The sequence below is a fragment of the Melopsittacus undulatus genome, chromosome 1, assembly GCF_012275295.1.
Source record: "Melopsittacus undulatus isolate bMelUnd1 chromosome 1, bMelUnd1.mat.Z, whole genome shotgun sequence".
Taxonomy (NCBI): domain Eukaryota; kingdom Metazoa; phylum Chordata; class Aves; order Psittaciformes; family Psittaculidae; genus Melopsittacus; species Melopsittacus undulatus.
Genome location: NC_047527.1, coordinates 4,873,053 through 4,893,889, shown reverse-complemented (window position 1 = coordinate 4,893,889; position 20,837 = coordinate 4,873,053). Strand labels below are relative to the sequence as shown.

At 42.1% G+C, this 20,837-nt stretch overlaps 1 protein-coding gene across 1 annotated transcript in view; it reads right to left on the bottom strand.

Annotated features, from left to right (window-relative positions):
• Positions 1-20,837, bottom strand: part of AGO2 (argonaute RISC catalytic component 2) — a 53,558-nt gene that overhangs the window by 22,701 nt on the left and 10,020 nt on the right. The window contains exons 2-3 of the mRNA XM_034062641.1: positions 8,232-8,427; positions 4,295-4,415 (exon numbers count right to left, since the gene is read on the bottom strand). Coding sequence (XP_033918532.1) covers positions 4,295-4,415; positions 8,232-8,427 — 317 coding nt within the window. The remainder of the gene's footprint in view (positions 1-4,294; positions 4,416-8,231; positions 8,428-20,837) is intronic.

Below are 20,837 nucleotides of genomic sequence, written 5' to 3'. Positions count from 1 at the left end.
CTTCAGCCACTGACTTGTAATTAGTTGTAATGCTCATTTCTCCTCTTTATAAAACAAAGAAAGCCTGAGCACCACAAAGTTCTTAAACTGACTAAAATTAAGGCTTGTCTGAAGCTATGAGCAGTGCTGGGAGTGACTACAAGGAGTAACAAGATCACAGTATCCTTTGTGCTGGATATAAACAAAACCAGTGCATTTTCCTGTCCTAGGGAGCTCACAATTTACATATAGAAGGCATACACTTAACAGACAAACTGCAATTAGTAGGCTAGAAAATATAATACACGGGTAACGGCAAGCTAATACATGCAATCATCTGGTGTTCGGCGACATTTAGCTTCCCCAGTCACACAACAGGAAGGAAAGATAAAACACGAATAACAAGCGTTCCTGTATGCAAAAAGACAAGTTCACAGTTTAGAGTGGGCACACAAAATTAGTATTACAGCCACATCCCTCCTCCTGTACAAACATCATTCACCAGGAGACTTGAGCAGAGGAAGGAGCTGTATGGCTGTGGGAAGGCAATGAGAATTGGAGGCTCTAATTGTGGGGTCACTGGTCTGAATCTGGCTCAGAAGGCTCACTCTGCTGGAAAGCTGTGCAAATAGAGGTACAGGTTTTCAGCTGGCAAAGGCTGGAAGCCTGCTGTGAAGTATTCATTTCCCATCACACCATCGAAGATCTTCAACTTGCATCTTATTTAGAGCAGATGGAAGACATCTGTCACACCTGAACTGCATTTTCCTCTGAACTTACCTCCTCCTCCAAATCAAATTTCATATTTTCTATTACTCCTGATACAGTTAATGCAAAACTGTTCTGATTATTAACAGCTTTGGTACCCTTAGTCTGAAAAAAGGTTTATTTTTTCCCCCCTCCTGGTTTCAATTTACAGAACTCCTTCATTGCAATGGCATGAAAAAAGATGTAGAGCAGGACTACCTGTGTTGCAGTACCCATGTCCCTGGAGGAAATAAAAGACCCAAGACTGGAGAATTTCTGTTCCAGTTCCTAGACTGAAAATACTCCTTAAAATCTAAGAAAATATTCTGTTACTATTTACATATTCCATATTTGTTTCCAAAGGTCTAAAGAAATGAAGGAATTAAAGACTGAAAATAAGGTACGATACAGAAGGAATGAAAACAGAGATGATAACCATGAAGGCCAGGCAGAGAATATGTAACAAAAGAAGTTGTAAAAGAAGCAGGGTTGTCAGCAAGGACAAAAGAACCAAACTAACACCAGAACAACCACTACTGACAAGAGATGAGGACAGAGTTCATTAATTAAGTTAAAGAGCAACAGGAGGGAAACATGTTGGCAATTTGGTGTCAGCATTCTGTTTAGCATCAATTCTTCCACTAGTGATGTACACTGCAAGTACATCAAGGTCTTCTGCCACTGAGATCAAGGATCATCTATTAATCACTGTAGAGTCATGAATCTTCAATATGATCCTAAATATAATCAGATGTGCAGTAAAGTTGCTACATTTGTTATGTACAGAACAGTCAGAAAACCCCACCAACAAAACTTAATCTAATTGTGCCAGAGGAAAGTTCTAATACCTAAAAGCTTGACACTGGTTTAAACCATGCTTAAACCAATTTAGCCCCATTTAAAAAATTCTCTCATTAAGCTACATTTCCCTACATCCTATTTAAACCAGCTGAAGATTTACTTCCATTAGCTCTTTGCTCCAGAGTAATAACATCAATACATGTATCCTGGGCTGCATCAAAAGAAGCGTGAGCAGCAGGTCAAAGGAGCTGATCCTGCCCCTCTACTCTGCTCTCATAAGACCTCACTTGGAGTATTGTGTGCAGTTCTGGTGTCCTCAACATAAAAAGGACATGGAACTGTTAGAACAAGTCCAGAGGAGGCCACGAGGATGATCAGGGGCTGAAGCACTTCCTGTATGGAGACAGGCTGAGAAAGTTGGGGCTGTTCAGCCTGGGGAAGAGAAGGCTGCATGGAGACCTCAGAGCAGACTTCCAGTATCTGAAGGGGCCTACAGGGATGCTGGTGATGGACTCTTCATTAAGGACTGTAGTGACAGGACAAGGGGTAACAGATTCAAACTGAAACAGGGGAGTTTAGATTGGATATAAGGAAGAAGTTCTTTACTGTAAGGGTGTTGAGACACTGGAATGGGTTGCCCACAGAAGTTGTGAATGCTCCATCCCTGGTGGTGTTCAAGGCATTGGGTGATACGGTTTACTGTGAGGCGTCCCTTCCTATAGCAGGGGGTTGGAACTGGATGATCTTAAGGTCCTTTCCAACCCAAACTTTTCTATATATGGCTGAACAACCAAAGTCCTACATCCCACAGGCAACAGGGAAAAGTTTATTAAGCCTAGAAATGAGCTACAGATGAAACTCTCTGAACTATCTTTTGCTAACCTCCGCTATAAAGACTTCTCTGTGACCATCTCTTGCCAGTTATCATCTCTCTGGCTGGATAATTCTGTCCCACCGAAAATGGTGAACAGAAACATTCAAGTCAGCCTCTTCCCAGGTACAAGTTACCCTGCACCATTCACTTGCACGGACACAAAGGTATTGAGGCATCAAAAGGATTTCATGCTGACACCTGTCATTCGACTTCATTTTAACCATGTATGATTTAGTAGATCTGGGCTTTAAAATCCAAAGCATCAAGAATCAAGTCCTGTTTGATGAGGAACATTCAGGCACAGAAGGAACAGGAGAAGGAAGAAGGCATCTTATGAGGTTTCTAATCAAAATAGGGTCACACTTTCATCAGATCCAAGGATTATTCTGATCTCAGTTTGTTTATCCTCCATAAACAATTCTTCTATTTGCCTTTACTTACTTAATGCAAACTTCCAACTTGTTGTAAAATATATGGGCAGTCAATCACAGCTTGGAAAGTATTACAGTTACAAGGTTATTGTGTGCATCCAGAGGACTTGTGTAAACCCTTAGGAGACATCCCTTTGGCAAATACTGTGCAGCTTTTATGTGGCAGATTGGTAGGAACTGGAATATAGTATGTGGAAGTGTGTGTGTGGGGGGGAATAATCTCTAATACTTTTAATGATTCCTTTAGTTTTCCCAGATGTCACCTTATTTGCTAATGAAAAATAATGAAGACTGGAATAGAGACTGACCTTTGCTGCATGACATTCACTTAAATATATTTGGGGGAAATTAAATTTACACATATGAGATCAAAAGCTTGATATAGGTAGAACTATGTCAAACACTGCACAGGGACACAACATGAGATAGTAAAGGATATCAAAGCTATTTCATAGCACACTGCTACTGAATTTTGGGTGACCTAAGCTCTTTTCACAGGTTTGATCACATAAGTAAGTTTCCACATTGCTATTTACCTTTCTCTCTTACTTTTCACTTTTTGCTACCTACGTGGTAGTCAAATTCTATGGGATAGGACAGTCTTCCATTGTAACTGTGCAGGCCTCACCTCATACCCACAGCAGAAGGGTGAAATGGGAATTACTGTGCTACGAACACTTAACAAGGACTATCCTCAACTGTTCATCTGAATGAACAAGGCCACAGAAAATCCAACCTGATACTAGACCACAGATGTGCAGGCTTAATTATTTTATAGGGTTTGTGTGTCAGCACGTTCCAACACAGCCCCTTCTAATTCACCAGTCAGTGGGCACAGATGGGGGTACACTTCACTGCTACAACCAGAGTGACCAGAGAAGCCACTGCCCCACATACAGAGCTGGGAAACAGAACACACGAGTCCTCTTCAACTGCCCCAGGGCTAAGGTAGCCGGTCCCAACCTGTGCAGTTTAAATTAATGCAGCTTTTACATAATAAAGGATTAGGGAGGAGGTTCCATACAGGCAATGAAGGGATGGAGGAGTTTCTCCCAGCTAGTGGAGAGCAAGAATCAGCTTACAGTGGGCTTTAATGAGATTAAGGAGCTGACACAACAGCTTCTGCTCCCCTCTCCCAAACCCAACTGTGCTTTCACTTTCTCTGCAGTGCCAGTATGGAGCTTGTCCACTGCCTTGGGCAGTTGATCCAGCTCACCAAACCAGGAGAAACCATGCAAGTGGGGAGAAAGAGAGGCAGGAAAGAAGGATATGGAAAGGGGAGTGACCGCCTTTGACTGCAACAAGCTCACACTTCCCGTCCTGGCAAACCACACTCTGAGCAAAGCAGCAGCAGGATATATCTATTCCAGAAATAGAAAACCAGTTTTTATCAGCTGTTGGAAAGGCTCTGCAAATATTACCTTAAAATCTCCAATTGGAAACTTTTCTATTTAAAACTTACTTTATCTCTCCCAATGGGAAGCGGCATAGCGGTATAAAGGTTTTTTCTTCCATCAAACACTGGTTTGCGATCCCCAAAAATCTGGGTTTTAAAGTGCTGAACCATATGCTCCACTATTTCTCTGAAAATACAAAAAGGAAACGTTAATTCAGCTTTTGACTTCTAACGTTAAGCAGCAGATGAACACTAACACTAATATTTATGAATAGAGGCATTAGGTAAATGAAAGGGTTGTCCACTGTGGGGTATTAAAGGCAAGATTTGTTTGACTGATCTGAATCAAAGCAACCTTTTAACAGACTAAACTGTTTTCTTAAAGCAACTATTTTTAGCTGTTTCAGATTGAAACTTTCCTTCCTCTTTTTTGTGATCTACTGAAAGTGGTAAAGCGAAAGCTTGTGCTCTCTCAAACTCAAAATGAGAGATGCTTGGTATTCTCCTGGGGCTTTTGCTCCCCATCTTACAGCCCTTTCTGCAGAGGATCATGGACCAAAAGCTCAGCAGCTGGAGAAGCTTTCAAATCCAAGCTTACAGCCTTAAGTGTAAGGATGATAATTATATGATGAGTGATACGCAAACTTTTTGCATTGCACTCAGAAAGATCACTTTTAAATGCAATATTTTCATGTACACAGCAAAACTGGGCTCCATCCAACAAAACTGGTTATATGCAGTCACTGGGACATGTGCATATTAAAAACACACATTCATTTAAGCGTAGTAAAGTTAGGTTGTGCGTTTGTATGAATGAGGTAACCACTCAAAGTCACTGTGAAACCACAGTGTTTACACACTGGTCATGCAAAGCAGCTCACCAGCTGATGAGAGGGCTGTTGGTAAAACAACACCCTTTGATGCCAAAGGTCCTTGGTCAAAATGTCTCAGAGAGACATCCTTCAGGCTGTAAAATCTGAAAGCCATCAGCAGTCTGCAAAATGCTGCCTACAAGATCCTTAACACACAGCTTGGGGCAAAAGGGCAGTAAGTAGTTAAAGTGACACAGAAAGGAAACCACTGTTTCTTCAGTCCTGCTGTCAAATAGCAGCTCAGAGATGCTGCAGGTGACTATTTCATATGCCTTGAGTTGGAAAGGTCATTAACCCAGCATCCAGTTAGACATTACAGCAAAATTCTGAGATGAAACGCTGAATTCATTCAAGAAAATAAGGCTTTTTCAATTGCCAATGTCCTTGCTGTGTCCCAAGGTTTTAAGACAAGATGTGACCGCTGAGAGAAACCTGCCTGACCTCCAGAGAAGTACAAGTAAAACCTGACCCAGTAATACCTGCCTCAGGTCTGCAATATCTGACTGAACAAGTACCTAAACGGGAGGGTGGGAGGAAGGAGGTATTTTTCAAGCTCGAGTTAAGGACTGAGCAATGGAAAACCCATTCTCTCACTGAGCAAGTTCTTCCGATTGTGAATTACTTCATATAAAAATGAACACTTCTGCTTAAGCTTTTCAAGGTTTAAGCCACATTTAGCAATGGTGGTTTTCAGCTGTGGGTGGAGAAAGTGTAATAAAAACTAAGTTATTTTCTCTATGTGAAGTTAAAAGGAGATTGATTTACCAATTCACTAACTTCAGCCCTTTGGGACTTACTATTCTACCGAGATCATGCAAACACAGCGAGAACCTGGGGCCAGCGACTGCAGAGTTCATCTTGCACCTTGGATGAGCCCTCACTGTCCTCCTGAATTAAACCAAAGGCATCCACAGGGCAGAACCAAACTGACACTGCCCACTCTATCTAACTATGCAAACAGATCTGGCCTTTCTGCAAGACATGAAGAACTGTCCCAGACTGTATTAATCTGGCACAACACCACGTTGTCTCAGCCGTGTGTTTTCCAGTCCTGCTCCAGCTCCTGTCTCATCAATGAGGAACTTCCATGTACATATTCCTGCAGCAGGTCTGCCGGGCCATAGCCCAAGCTGTAGTAAGATATAGAATAAAACTGAAGGACAAAGCTGGGACAGATGAGGGAGCAGTGTAAATGAACATAAAATCTCCCTCCATCCTTTCTAGAGGCTACAACATATGAAGTAATGACAAGAACTATTTACTATAAATATACATCTGAATTATATAACCAAAAATACTAGAAAAACATAAGCCTGATGAATAAATAGAATTTAGAACTGCACTGCATGTGCATCCTGCATAATCCTATATACATACGTATAAGTGCACATAAAAATATAGGTATACATGTAGAATTGAAAGATCACAGCTCACAAACACAGGCACAGGTGAGTACACGTACATCTACAGGACACATAGAGGCATAAGCACTTAAAAGAAATAAAACATCATTAAGTGAATCCAATTTGTATTCTTCCCACATTGCACTGAGAAATATGCACCATACCACTGACAAATGCATTCATGACATCTCTGTCTACTGCAAAAGGCATTTAATATATGTAGATTTATACTTGCTCCTGTTACCACAACAGAGGGAGTGATTAACCTGACAAAGCAGAGCAGGTCAGAAGCTGTCAGTTGAGAGAGAACTTGCTACTGAATATAATCTGCCTCTTCAGTGAGAAAAAATGCTTTATGATTTAATAATTAAGCTCTCTGCCATTGGTGAGCAAGTACCCACATGCTGGACCATCATGGGGGTGACCATACTGAGCTACAACACACAAGAGCCGTGCAGTACTCAGCTCCCAGAGAAGCTACATAACATTGGCAATCTGCACCAGACAGCAGCAATTGCCAGGGCTGGAGCTGGTGGCAGGGGTATCAGTTAATGAAAGCAAAGCTCTCATGGCTCCCACTATGAAAAAACTGACTGCTGCAAAACACTCTTCAGTACTCCAATGTGGTAACAGTAGCTCAGTGTAATTAGCAGAGTTGCCCTTGAGCAAAGAGAGAGTTTGGCTTAATACACTTACAAGTGGTTGCCTTTAAAATTTGATTCACTTCTCAACTGGCTTAAAAATTAAATTGATAATAGAGCAAAAAAGGACAGCAAAGAGCAGTGGTGCTGCTTTATGAAAATGTATCATTACTGCTTCTTTAGTATCGCAATTGATAATGTACTCCAGTTTCTTAACTCACATTAAGAAAACCTTGGCATTTGAGTGGCTCCACACTTTGCTCAGGTTCCTGACTGCATATCCCACCCATGTGCTCTTTTTCTAATAAGGAAGGATTTTGCTCTTAAATACAGAAACACACCATTCAGATCCTCCACAGTCAAGATGTAGGTAGCTAAGATGATGACACTTGTGGTTTCTAGTTATTGCCAAGTCTTGTTTTCAAGTTTCACTTCTGGCAACACCACTCTTTCAAGTCAATGAGGTTACCACACTGACTAATAGGGTACATATGCAAAATGCAACACCTAATTGCTTGTTTCCTTCACCAACTGATCCATGTTTTCACCTTGCTATCTGTTTTAAGACGCATATCTTTTTCTTATATAGAATCCACTAATGAAGTATAATTTCTTACCTAATTTAGTCCCTCCAATCTTACTGCAGCAGCACAAACAAGTGGGGTTTGCCTCCCCTTGTCAACAGGGGAAGTTAGAAAACAAGCTGGTAACACCAGCTCCCTGCTGAAGGACTTGTCAGCCAACTGCACTCAATATTTAACCAAGCAATACAAAGAACAGTATTTATCAAGTTGGCTTATACTGACCTCGCTCCACTAGAGTTAGTACACTTTATCCATCTGTCACAGTGGCTCTGATCAGCAACATCTTAAGATGCTGACAAGTTCAATCAAAATAAGGGATGATTAACACTCAAATCTTGAATTGATACAGAAAGACTTGAAGCCTGCTGATGGATATGCCAAGTTGGAAGCTATCAGCACAGACAGCGACTGAAGACAGACACATCCTGCAAGCCATCAATGAAGACAACACACTCTCCAGCATTTCAAAGGAAAACTGAGGAAAATGAAAGCAGAGTTATTACCTGTTAACTCTTCTAGGGCATTTTTCTGGCTTTATATCCAATTCATAATGGTAGATATCTATTTTAGGAATGTCCATTTCAAAGAAGTTGGCCTGCAGTTTGATTGTTCTCCCAGAAGTGCCAAAATCTGGTCGAGGAGGGGGTTTAAAGGCATATCCCTGTACTGGTGGTGGCAACGGTGGAGGAGGTGCAAGCACTGAAAATAAAGCAAGCACAAATTAGCTATCAGTTATACCAAACTGGCAATTAAACACATTTACAGGCTACGTGAATAATGAAGCACAGCACATTTAAACCAGTAACTTTTATTAAACAATGTAAAAACTGGGGGGAAAACATGACTCAAAAGAACCCACTGCTATCAGGAGTCCATGAATTCTGTCTTCTTCCTATGGTAGCTCACCAAGCCCTCATTACTGAGCAAAACCATAAAAATCAGTTGCAGTTTCCTATACTACAAGTATAGGAAGAGGTGGGAATTTTATAGACCAAGTGGGCATTGGCAAAGTGAGAACCAGATCTCTGTTGCAGGGAAGAACCTCAGTTTCAAACCACACACCAAAGCCATTCACCTAACCACATTTATTTGAGCAAACACCTATAAGAATGGAGTTCCTACCACTTAAACCACCTCTGCAATCACATCTGGATGAGTTGCATGCATCTAAAGCAACTACAATGCATGCATATATAACATGCTCTATATATTTTGCCCTAATGAGCATACTGCACAGCCCGTCAAGGAGGGGAATACAGCACAGGAGCTGTTCTGACACATTGCAGCTCTCTGGAAAACAATATGCATTAGAATTAAACTGTACCCTACTGCTTTCTTTAAACAGAAAAGAAATAGAGCAAATAGTCTGTTGTACAATGTTCTTGAGCTCCAACATCAGCCATAGATTAGACAATGTGAAGCAGAAGCAAAATAGCTGCTTATGGTTGCTTCAGTCCAGGAAATTCCACTAAAAATTCACAGAGAAGCACATAAAGTACCAACTTGAGTACCCAAAACTCTACAGCATCGATACTCAGGATTTCCACCCTCTAGAACAATAACAACTTGCAGCAAAATCTTCACATGTGAAATAACGCAGGACGCTTCTCATTCCTTATGTAAGACTCGAGGTGTGGTTTCCTGGGTTTATCCCATTCAGTCGTCTGCTAGCACCAGAAATAATACACATCCCTTCATTAGCATATCAGTCACCACTTTTCCACCCTTGCTTTCCCTACTGGAAAGCTGCTCCAAGACTGTGGTGCTCTCATGCTCAGAAACATCCTTCCATTTTTATTTACTCACTGACATTAAGATTAAACATTCCTTATTGTATTTTAAGATATTAAACAAATTCTCCATTCTTCATTCTAGTCTATACTACTTCTACCAGTGTCTTCTAATAAGGCTTTGTTCTCATCCTTCCAGTTCCTTTTAAAGCTCACCCTTCCTGAACAAGAGCAACTGTTATACTCTACATGAGGTCTCATCAAGGTCCTGCACAACCACACTGAGACTTTCATATCTGAATTGGAAATGAAGTTAATAAGCCCTAAACTGCATTTACCTGTTGTACCACTCATTGCCTTGTTCACAGCAGCTTCTGGCTGTCAGTGACCAGTCAGACACATGCCCATCTCCCAGTTCACTACTAACTCCAAACTACATGAGCTTTAATAGATCTTTCTTCAACCCACCACCTATTATCCTGCTTTATTCTGTACGATGCTCAGGTCCTGCTTGTGTGGATGAGGCCTCATATGCCCCATGATGAAATTTCAGGTACTTACTCCTAACATTTATGTGAAGATCATTAATGAAATAATGAACAAGACAATTCAAATCTCAGTAGCATCATTTCCCATTTTATCCTTCAACATCCCCCACATACAGTTGCCTACTCATGACAGAATCATGGAATGGTTTAGGTTGGGGGGACCTCAAAAGCTCATCCAGTTCCAACCCCTGCCACAGGCAGAGACACCTTCCACTGGAGCAGGGTGCTTCAAGCCCCTGTGTCCAACCTGGCCTTGAACACTGCCAGGGATGGGGCAGCCACAGCTTCTCTGGGCACCCTGTGCCAGCGCCTCAGCACCCTCACAGGGAAGAGCTTCTGCCTAAGAGCTCAGCTCAGTCTCCCCTCTGGCAGGTTCAAGCCATTCCCCTTGGCCTGTCCCTACAGGCTCTTGTCCCAAGCTCATCTCCAGCTTTCCTGCAGCCCCTTTAGGCACTGGAGCTGCTCTCAGGTCTCCCCTTCAGGAGCCTTCTCTTGTCCAGGCTGCCCCAGCCCAGCTCTCTCAGCCTGGCTCCAGAGCAGAGCTGCTCCAGCCCTCGCAGCATCTCCATGGCCTCCTCTGCCCTCGCTCCAACAGCTCCAGGTCCCTCTTGTGTTCGGGGCCTCAACCTCCTCATTTATTTTTACCATTCTACTAACCTGACTTTGAGCACCAATTTCCTCATATACAGGTACTTCATCAGGATCCAGTTTGGTTTGACACTGGGGATACGACTTGGAGGGGGTTGTTAGCTATTCTATTTTAAAAGTTCTCGGGTTTTCTCATTTATTTTACTTTTGGGACACTTGTTTCAGAACTTCCAAATGCATTCTGAGGCATACACCCTTCTGATGTCACATTACAAAGGTTCAAGTTGGGGATTTTTTCCCCTCCCCTTCTTTAGCATTACCATTTAAGTCTGTTATCCTCCAACACTATCTCAATCATTATGTACAAGATGTTTGTTGCCAAATACTTGTAATTTCTATGACCTAAAATGTCACATTTCTGTGATAAAGGTTTTTTCCACCTCCCCAGCTTAAGTTCACCAACTCCTTTAGTTCTGCTTTCAATGCAATTCTCATTTTAGTATTATTCTTACAAGTTACCCATCTTCCCTTTGCAGTGTCAACATCTGTACTGAAAAACGAGGCAAAACAGTTTTCCAACAAAAGTTCCTACCTATAACTCAATGCTCACCGCAAGCAGCCCAGCTGCATCTGACCTTTCCCATTCATATCCCTGAAGGCAAGCTGAAACACTCTGCTGACTCTAATCATACAATAGGGTTGGAAAGGACCTTAAGATCATCCAGTTCCAACCCCCTGCCATGCCCAGGGACACCTCACACTAAACCATGTCACCCAACGCTCTGTCCAACCTGGCCTTGAACACTGCCAGGGATGGAGCATTCACAACTTCCCTGGACAACCCATTCCAGTGCCTTATCACCCCTAAAGTAAAGAACTTCTTCCTCATATCCAATATGAACTTCCCCTGTTTAAGTTTGAACCTGTTACCCCTTGTCCGGTCACTACAGTCCCTAATGAAGAGTCCCTCCCCAGCATCCCTATAGCCCCCCATCAGATACGGGAAGGCTGCTATGAGGTCTCCACGCAGCCTTCTCTTCTCCAGGCTGAACAGCCCCAACTTTCTCAGCCTGTCTTCCTATCTTCATAATTCAGCTCAACCTTTAAGAGTTTTTATTTTCAGGAGTTCCTGCACATCCTGACTTCCAAGACACAGATTTCTCATCATTTCCCAACACTTACAGGACCTTTGCTTACTTCACATATTATTCTGAAGGTGACTGACTCCGTCAGGGGGCCCCCACAGTCACCACATCCCTCTGCTTGGCATGACAAATTCACAGAGTTTCTATGTCATTAAGTGGAAAGAACCTTCTGCTCTGGATCTGACAAGTAACCAAGTTATTTACAGCATTATCAGCTGGAAAGTAACATAAAAATACTCCCACAAATACTGATACTTGCAATATCACAAAAGGTTTCTATTACCCACCTCCAAATCAGATTAGGGGATGTACAACAAGCACTCACTTCTACTAAGCCAGATTCTTTTTTACCATCATTTTTACCATGATTTACCATCAAAAGGGGCTCCCACCAATGATTCTGGCCATTCTCCTGCTTTATCCTTTGCAGTTCAGCACTACATTTATACTTCCATCTTTCATCTTTCCATCGTTCCCATTTGAAAGCCACATCCTAGTTATTAACATTATTCTAGGATTTTTGGTGATCCATGGATTTGATGATTCCATGATCCTCATATTTCAGGCTCCTGGCATTTGTATATTAACATTTCATTTTCTGCACACACTGCACTCTAGCTGCATTACCACCATTACCTGGTCAACTATCATCAGTAGTAAGCATTTCCCTTCTCTTTGCTATTTCTGTGCCTTCTAACACACCCATATCTACCGCCACATCCCAGTTCCACTTCCTTTTTCTGTGCCAAATTTGGAATATCATGACTAGTTTTCAGAAATACAGGAAAAAAACCCCAAAAAACAAAGGTTATAGGATTTGGAAGTATAAGGAAGAGCATCACTGAATGGGGACACCCCCCCCCCCCAGCCTATTTATGCTGCAAAATTAAGTAGTTTCGTAATTAAGCAACACATCCTCCTCTCTATATATTAAAACAGGATTGATTAGTACTTCTCACAGGGGTGTAATGAAGCTCCTCTATCTGTAAGCATTCAGGGATCAACGCAAATACACATTGCTCAACAACATGATTACATTCCACCACTGGAGTTTAGTGACAAACAGTAAACATAAATGAGGGCATATATTCACTTTTGAGAATAACAAGAAATGCTGGGAGCAGCAGACTCCTGGGGCAAGATGAAATCACACAGTCCTTCAACCTGTACATGTGAGGGAGAAAAACCCAACATCCAAGCTGTTCCGAACGCAGGACAACCACCACCCTCTAGTTTCATGCTAAATATCCTCTTCTCCAATGATTTCTTTTTTACCATCCAATAAAAACCAAGAAGCTATTTCTGGCTCAACTCCCCAGACAAACTTATTTAGGCCAGCATGTTGTTTCAAAGAGATAAGTGCTGTTTATTAAGAAGCAGCACTGACCCGATAAGCAGTCAACCTGTATTTTTGCCGCATAAAAGAGACACTTATGTGTTAACTACAGAACTGAGGGATGTGAATTGAACCTCAAGAGGAAAAAACTAAGTATTATAACTGCTGATCTGAATTCACTTTTTGGACTACTGCATCAAATTAAGAATGGAAAATCAAACTATCTTGTATAAGAAGTATTACAGCACCCAAGCGTGAAGCGTAGAGTCACAAAATACTGAATTTGGCATGGAAAGGAGAGGACAGAGCGTTATTACTCTTTTCTATTGAAGAAAAAAGCATGAGTCACAATCATAAAACACAACTGCTGTGTTCAGAGTGATTGAGCTGCTCCAGCTCCTTGTTCAAGCACTGCATAACACCCATCACTCACTTTTAAATGTGACAGAAGACACCCAGATACAAGAAGGCTTCTCTTAGCACTAAAGTTCCTACTAGGGAGGTTTTACAGTGGTGAGGAGTGTTACAGAGGATACTGCAGGACACTGGAGCTTGGGGTGATGCCCTGCCCAAGGAAACCTGCCAAAATTCATACCCCGACACATGTTATTTGCTCCATTCCTGTTTTTCAGAGACTCCCTTCATGAACACAGATGATGCTTTCAGTGTTTCAAAGCATTGGAAAATGCATACCTGGATTTTACTTTTAAAGCTCTCGAGGGAAGAATGAACTAAAACATGAAGACTAATAGACCAGAACATCCAAATGATAAATATCAGAAGCTCCTCACCCATTTGCTAGATGTTAACTTGAATTATGAAAATGTTCCAGCCCTGATATGATGACTGGGACCATCAGGAGCTCCATTTTAAAGGTGTGCATTAAGGTAAGCTGGGTATTGAATAATGAGGTGCCAGTATACTGTCTTAAGGCTTATTTTTATCATGAAAAAAAAGACTTTCTATTATAGTCCATACAATTTACATTAACTAAACATTCAGAGTTATCAATCTTAAAAACCCTGTAATTCAAGGATGGTGGAGAGGGACTCTTCATCAGGGACAGTAGTGACAGGACAAGGGGTAACGGGTTCAAACTGAAACAGAGGAAGTTCAGGTTAGATCTAAGGAAGAAGTTCTTTACTGTGAGGGTGGTGAGGCACTAGAATGGGCTGCCCAAGGAAGTTGTGAATGCTCCATCCCTGGCAGTGTTCAAGGCCAGGTTGGACAGAGCCTTGGGTGACATGGTTTAGTGTGAGGTGTCCCTGCCCATGGCAGGGGGTTGGAACTGGATGATGTTAAGGCCCTTTCCAACCCAAACCATTCTGTGATTCTACGATTTCTTTTCTCCTTCATTCTCCATCATTTCTTATAGCTTACCTGCTGCTCTGCTCAGCACCCAGCAGCGCTGCCAGTCAGCACTAAACTTGCAAACGGACATTTTCTTTTAGCAAAGAATTATGCAATTTTAATGTGCAGTCAGAGGCCCAATGAGTTACTAAATAAGGGGCCAAACTAGTTGCATCTAAGGGCTTGTTGACACAGGAAATCATCAGAGCATAATTATACCAGCGTAATTATATCACTAAGTTTCCCTGTGTAGCAAGTCCTAACACGTATTTAATAATCAAGTGATGTTTTCACAACTGAAGGTATACTTTAGCACTGGGCTAATGCAACCTGTGTTGGTAGACTGGTTTTAGAGAGACATCCTGTCTTCTAAAACTATATAATCTTTAAATGAAACTAAGGTAAAGGAAGGAAAGATGGAAGAAAACCTTACTTGGAAGCTCCACTTTTAGGTAAGGTTTCTAGTATCAGACAACAGGGCAGCTCTCTTGGATCATCATTACAAGTGTTTTCAGATACTGCTACACAGTAAGAGATGTGTGTTTCAAAGTATTTTAGGCACACTGATGACTTGATACCCAAGTATTGAAGAAAATGCCAAATTTCATGTTTGCATACAGAATGTCAATGCAATTCAATGTCATTCAGCTCCCCTCCAGCACTTGATGTGATCTACCTTGCTTTGCCAACCTCAGTCTTGCAGACAGCACCAACTATACAACCATAGCGCACACTCATCAGCTACATCACACAGACACAGAAAGGAGGCATTGCCCCATAGGAAAAATGGGGTTTAGTAACTTGCCCTCAACCAGGAATCAGTTATTTTGCCTGCAAAACTGCAGGAAGCAAAGAAAATGACAAACATGTTCATCATGATCAAGTTAAGAAGAATCAAGACTGGAAAATAAAGAGACACATCTGCTAGAAAAGGCTTTCCAGGAGCTGCTGTAGAGGTGCTAAGTATCACCAGCATAGAATAACAGGCAGGGACTGGGTTGACTTGTCCAGTCAAGTTTGGAGTATCTTCAAAGACACAATTTCCAGAACATTTCTTAACCTGTTTCAGTGTTTGATCACCCCTGTAGTAAAACAAGTTTGCCTTTTACTCAACTGGGAAGCTCCAGCTTCTGCCCACTGCCCTATTCTGGTGCACCTGCCAGAAGTCTGGCTCTGTTTTCTCCATAGCTTCCCCTCTGGTGACTGTAGACAGCCAGAACACCAGCCTTCTCTTCAAAACAAACCTGATTCTTTTAGCATCTCTAGGAATGCCACGGTCTCCTTCCCCACAGCCACCTCAGTGGCCTGTCACTAGGCATGCAAATGGGTCACGTTCCCTTTTGGGACTGCAAGCTGAAGTGGGAGGATGGGAGACTTGCAGAAGGGACACCCCATGGTGCAGGAAACAGGATGTCCACAAATAGCTATTCAAATACCAATAATAGAAGGAATTCAGAGAGAGAATGTAGAAAACATCCAATACAAATCATTGACAGGATCTCCACAGAATGTAAGTATTTTATTTACATATATATATATTATCACAGCAAGAAAAGGAACACAGGGTTTTGAGCCTTTTCTTTTTAGGACCTAACTAACCAGATAAACTCCAAAAAACAGAACACAAAACCAAAAGGAACCCACATCTTCAGGCTGTCTGCAGGCTGGGTTTCATAAAGAAGTTCAACATTCACACTGGCTTTCTGTTAAGAACCGTTAGAGCAAGATAGGAGAAAGGCTGGTAGTGTTTTCTAGGAGATAAGGAAGACTCAAAGCTGCAGCTCCTAGTCTCTTGATATTATGGAGGTAGAGAAGTCTATATATTTGGAACCTCTACGTCTGTCCCAGCTGCTCATTAAACATGTTTTGGGGTATGGAAGCTGAAAGTTCGACAGTCAAGCTAGAGCACTGTTGAATTAGATGATGCACAACAAATAAAGGTAAGACTCACTGGGCATCCCCAAAAACTCAGCAAACCATGAGGAAAGCAACAGAAGGAAGAAGAACTGAGGGAAGCAGAACTTCAGTTACATGTAATGCCTGTTCCAGCATTATCTTAAATATCAACTGCTAAAAGGTCTTTACTCAACTGTGTCGGATTTAATGAAGTTTCCTGCTAATAATGCAGCCTCTAGAAAAACCATATTTGGTAGAACCCAGTAAATAACCCGAGAAGCAATTGGAAGGAATGGACATAGGTGAAGGCAAATGGGAAAAACAATTCTTACTTTTTTTATGCAAAGAAAGTATATATAAGACTACTCAGGACAACTCATTAACCACTTGCTGGACTCCCTGCACTACAGTAAAGTTGTACAGCAAAGGGGTCACTGGACACATTAAAATCGATTTTAGGGTGCTTCTCTTTTAACTTGGTAGCAAAGTAGACAGGTAGCGCTGTTAATGATGCTTTATTTGTCCAGAGCCTCATTTCTGCTTTGAAACAGGTTGCACCTCTAGCTGTACACACCTATGCATGCTCCAGCAAGTGCACTTAGGTTTTCACATATATCCATCCACTGGGATCACTGGATCTGCAGATCACCATTTCCTTTTCTTAAAGCTCAACCTCACTTATTTCTTGCTTACCTCTATACCCGCAAGCTGGATTTGTACCAGCTTCATGCACAAGACCACTTGGATCACCTCACAGGTAAATTGTTGTTTTCCTAGAATGGCCCCTAAAACACTGTCCACAGATCACTTCATGGGGGAGTCTCTGCTCCCCATCACATTCTGCCTGTTCCTGCACTCTCTCAAGCACCTCATCTCAGGCCATCCCAGATCTCTTACACTTGGAAGCCAATGCTAAAAGACAATTATAGAATCCCAGACTGGTTTGGGTTGGAAGGCACCTTAAAGCTCATCCAGTCCCAACCCCCTGCCAGAGGCAGAGACACCTTCCACTTAGAGCAGGTTGCTCCAAGCCCCTGTGTCCAACCTGGCCTTCAACACTGCCAGGAATGGGGCAGCCACAGCCTCTCTGGGCACCCTGTGCAAGAGTCTCACCACTCTCACGGGAACTATTTTCTTGCATTCCTAATTTGTTCTGCATATATTCCATTTCTGTTTTTTTCTCTCACTCTGACCATATATAAACTGTGCCCACATATTGTCAAGGATTCAAATATGACACCTTTCACACAATTTTGGATGCAGCCCCTCTCTGAAGGGTCTCCTGGTCTCTCAGGGAGCAGCCTCCACACATTCTACCCACAGCATGCTGCATATACCAAGGTGGGCTATCAGAGCTAGGGCTGCTTCAATACAGATGAGCAAAAATAAGGGAGCAGTCCTCATATTTGGTCATATTTTAAGTCCCGTATATGATGATTCAGATGCTTTAGGGATCTCACTGTACCAGATTGCTTCTTAATGCTGAAGTATGAAATCAAATACTTTACCAAGGAGTCAGTGTTAGATAAACAGCACTGCTTCAAACTGTAATCTCATTATGTTCAGCAGACCTAATCTAGACATGGTTTTTATTGACTAATTGCCACTTACTGCAAAAGAATTCAAGCAATGTTAATTCTCAAGTCAACCCGTTTACCTAGTGGAGGCTGTCCCTGCCTGTTGGGGTTTGGAACTAGGTGAGCTTTAAAGGTTCCTTCCAACCCCAACCAGTGTATGATTATTTTGCCTGGAATAAATGATCAGTTACAGATCTACAGCCCTCTTGGTTATCTTGGCTACTTTTTGACCTCTGCAAAATAAGAGACATGATCTCTTCATGGTGCCAAAGGTGATATGATCCACAGAGACCAGAATGACTCCCAGATACCAATGGTGTGAGCAGGTGTTGCAATCAAGAGATGAGAAACAAGACATAAATGTATCTTGCTTTGTACATTATGACCATGTTTCAAATACGAATATGTGAAAAACTAAGAACAAAATACCAGAAAACCAGAGGAAGAGATCAATGCTTCAACAGAGAGCAGCAGGCAATAAATAAAGAATTGTTCTTTCTAGCCCACAGGCTTCTTCTGGACAACGTCAACTAGCAAAAGACACCAAGTGTCAGTACATTCTCCCTGTGGCCTACATCTTCAGAGCAATCCTCCAAGGTTTTGAATACTAACAAGCTGGTTCTTCCCATTCTACCAGCCACCTACAAGCAGGACAAGGGTTAGAAGAGCACACCTATCCCCACTTTTAGCAAGCCGGGAGCCTTAACTGATGCCTAAGCTCAGAACTGCAAAGTAAAACTGAAATCCTTCTTAAGGGATGCAGACAAAAGCTTTTAATTACAAACTGCAGTGGTGAATTAAGTGATCCAAATAGTAAGCCTCATGCAAACAATGGAGGGGATGCTTCTGGCTTACCCACAAGTCAGCAACCCAGTTGAATTAGAACTACAAAGAAACTCCCATCTTCAGGCAAACCTCTACTCGATGAAGGGGGAAATAGAGAACATTCTTAGTGCTATTTATCACACTTAACCAGAATGATTCATTCACTTTTCCATGCCTTAGAAAATGATGTTGAACTAACTCCAGATGCCTTTTCTGGCAATTTGAAATAAAGAATACAATAGTAATGTCTTCATTTGTAAGGAGCAATGCCTCCATTCTATACAATCTGTTCCCTGCCACTCCAAAAGGCCTATGGAGTGCACATACACATCTTCTAAGCGAAGAAAACCCCCACCCACTAGCACTTATTCCTCCCTATGTGCTGATTCTCCCCTAAGAAGGTAAGACAAAAAATTCTGTATTCATCATCCCACATTTCCCTTCCCTTAGCTTGTTTGATGAAATGTTACATTTTGGTTAGGAAAGAAACTTGGCTCCCCCTCCTTCTGATTAGCTGACACTTGGAACTGCCTAAGTGTATAGGAAACAGCATAACCCACCTCCACTGTCTTGTTTTTAATTATTTCCTGTTTAAGACATTACAAGGCTGGTAAACCACAAGTTCTTTATATGTCAGCATTGACTCTGCCAGTAATATTTACTTCGATACACAGACTGGGATTTCCAAACTGCTTGGTGTGAGTATCAAACAAGTGCTTGCATTCAGTCCCAAGGGGAGTACTCATTCCAGTCTATGCCAGATGCAGAACTGAGCTCAGTGAGGGGTACTGATGTCTATATCTCCTGCATTAAGTACTTCAACACCTTCTGAATACACAAACTGACACCAAACGACACCATCCGTATGTACACCTGTGACACTTCTATACCTTGAGGTCTCTGTGTTTCATAGATTTTCCTTTTCGCCCATTAGGAATGGTGAGAAATGGTCTCTATAACAGCTCACAAGCAGACACACTGGATAGATGGTGCCCTCAACATAAGCACATGGAGCTATTGGAGCAAGTCCAGAGGAGGCCACAAGGATGATCAGAGACTGGAGCACCTCCTGTATGCAGACAGGCTGAGAACATTAGGGCTGTTCAGCCTGGAAAAGAGAAGCTCCATGGAGACCTCAGAGCAGCTTCCAGTATCTAAAGGGATTACAAAGATGCTGGACAGAGACTCTTCATCAGGGACTGTAGCAACAGGACAAGGGGTAATGGGTTCAAACTGAAACAGGGGAAGTTCAGGTTAGATACAAGGAAGAAGTTCTTTACTGTGATAGTGCTGAGGCACTGGAACAGGCTGCCCAAAGAAGTTGTGAATGCTCCATCCCTGGCAGTGTTCAAGGCCAGGCTGCACAGAGCCTTGGGTGACATGGTCTAGTGTGAGGTGTCTCTGCCTGTGGCAGAGGGTTGGAACTGGATGTCTTAAGGTCCTTTCCAACCCAAACTGTTTTGTGATTCTATGATTAAGTCATCCAAACGAGAGCTGTAGTTCTCAGCACAACCATCCTGCCAACACTTTTCCCTTTTCCTCCTTCTCCTTCCAACTCCCTTGCCACTCCATCCCATGCCTCTCCTCTGGATTAGAGACACCCTTGCCCACATGCACACAAGCTCCACCAAGCTTAACAAGGTCTAATGGTTTGGGCTTTACTCCATTGCCATTGGTATGTCTTTCTAGTGTGCTGGAAACTGGTACCATACAGGCCCCAAATCCATGTTTCCTGTGGTAGTCACATTATATATAATGAGATGAAACACAGAAATTATTTAGCCTCAGCTTATTAAAGCAGGAAGCTAGGATGGCTGTATTTTGTGCTGTACCTCTGTGAGAACATTCCTACCCCACAGGCTTTGCCTAGGAGTATTTTTATGGAAAAATCTAAAAATAAAATTGTTGTTTTCATACCTAAAATATTTTCTTATTTCCAAAACTCAAGTGCTGAGCTGCAACTCAGTCATGCTGTCCTTGAAAAAGAAATCTTTTCCCATACCCACACTGGATTAAGCTACAAAAACATGACCGTTCCATGGCTTAGGTTCAAAACAGTCACAGTTAAGAGCTGAGGTTATGCTTTATTTTACTATTTTAGATAGTGAGAGCAG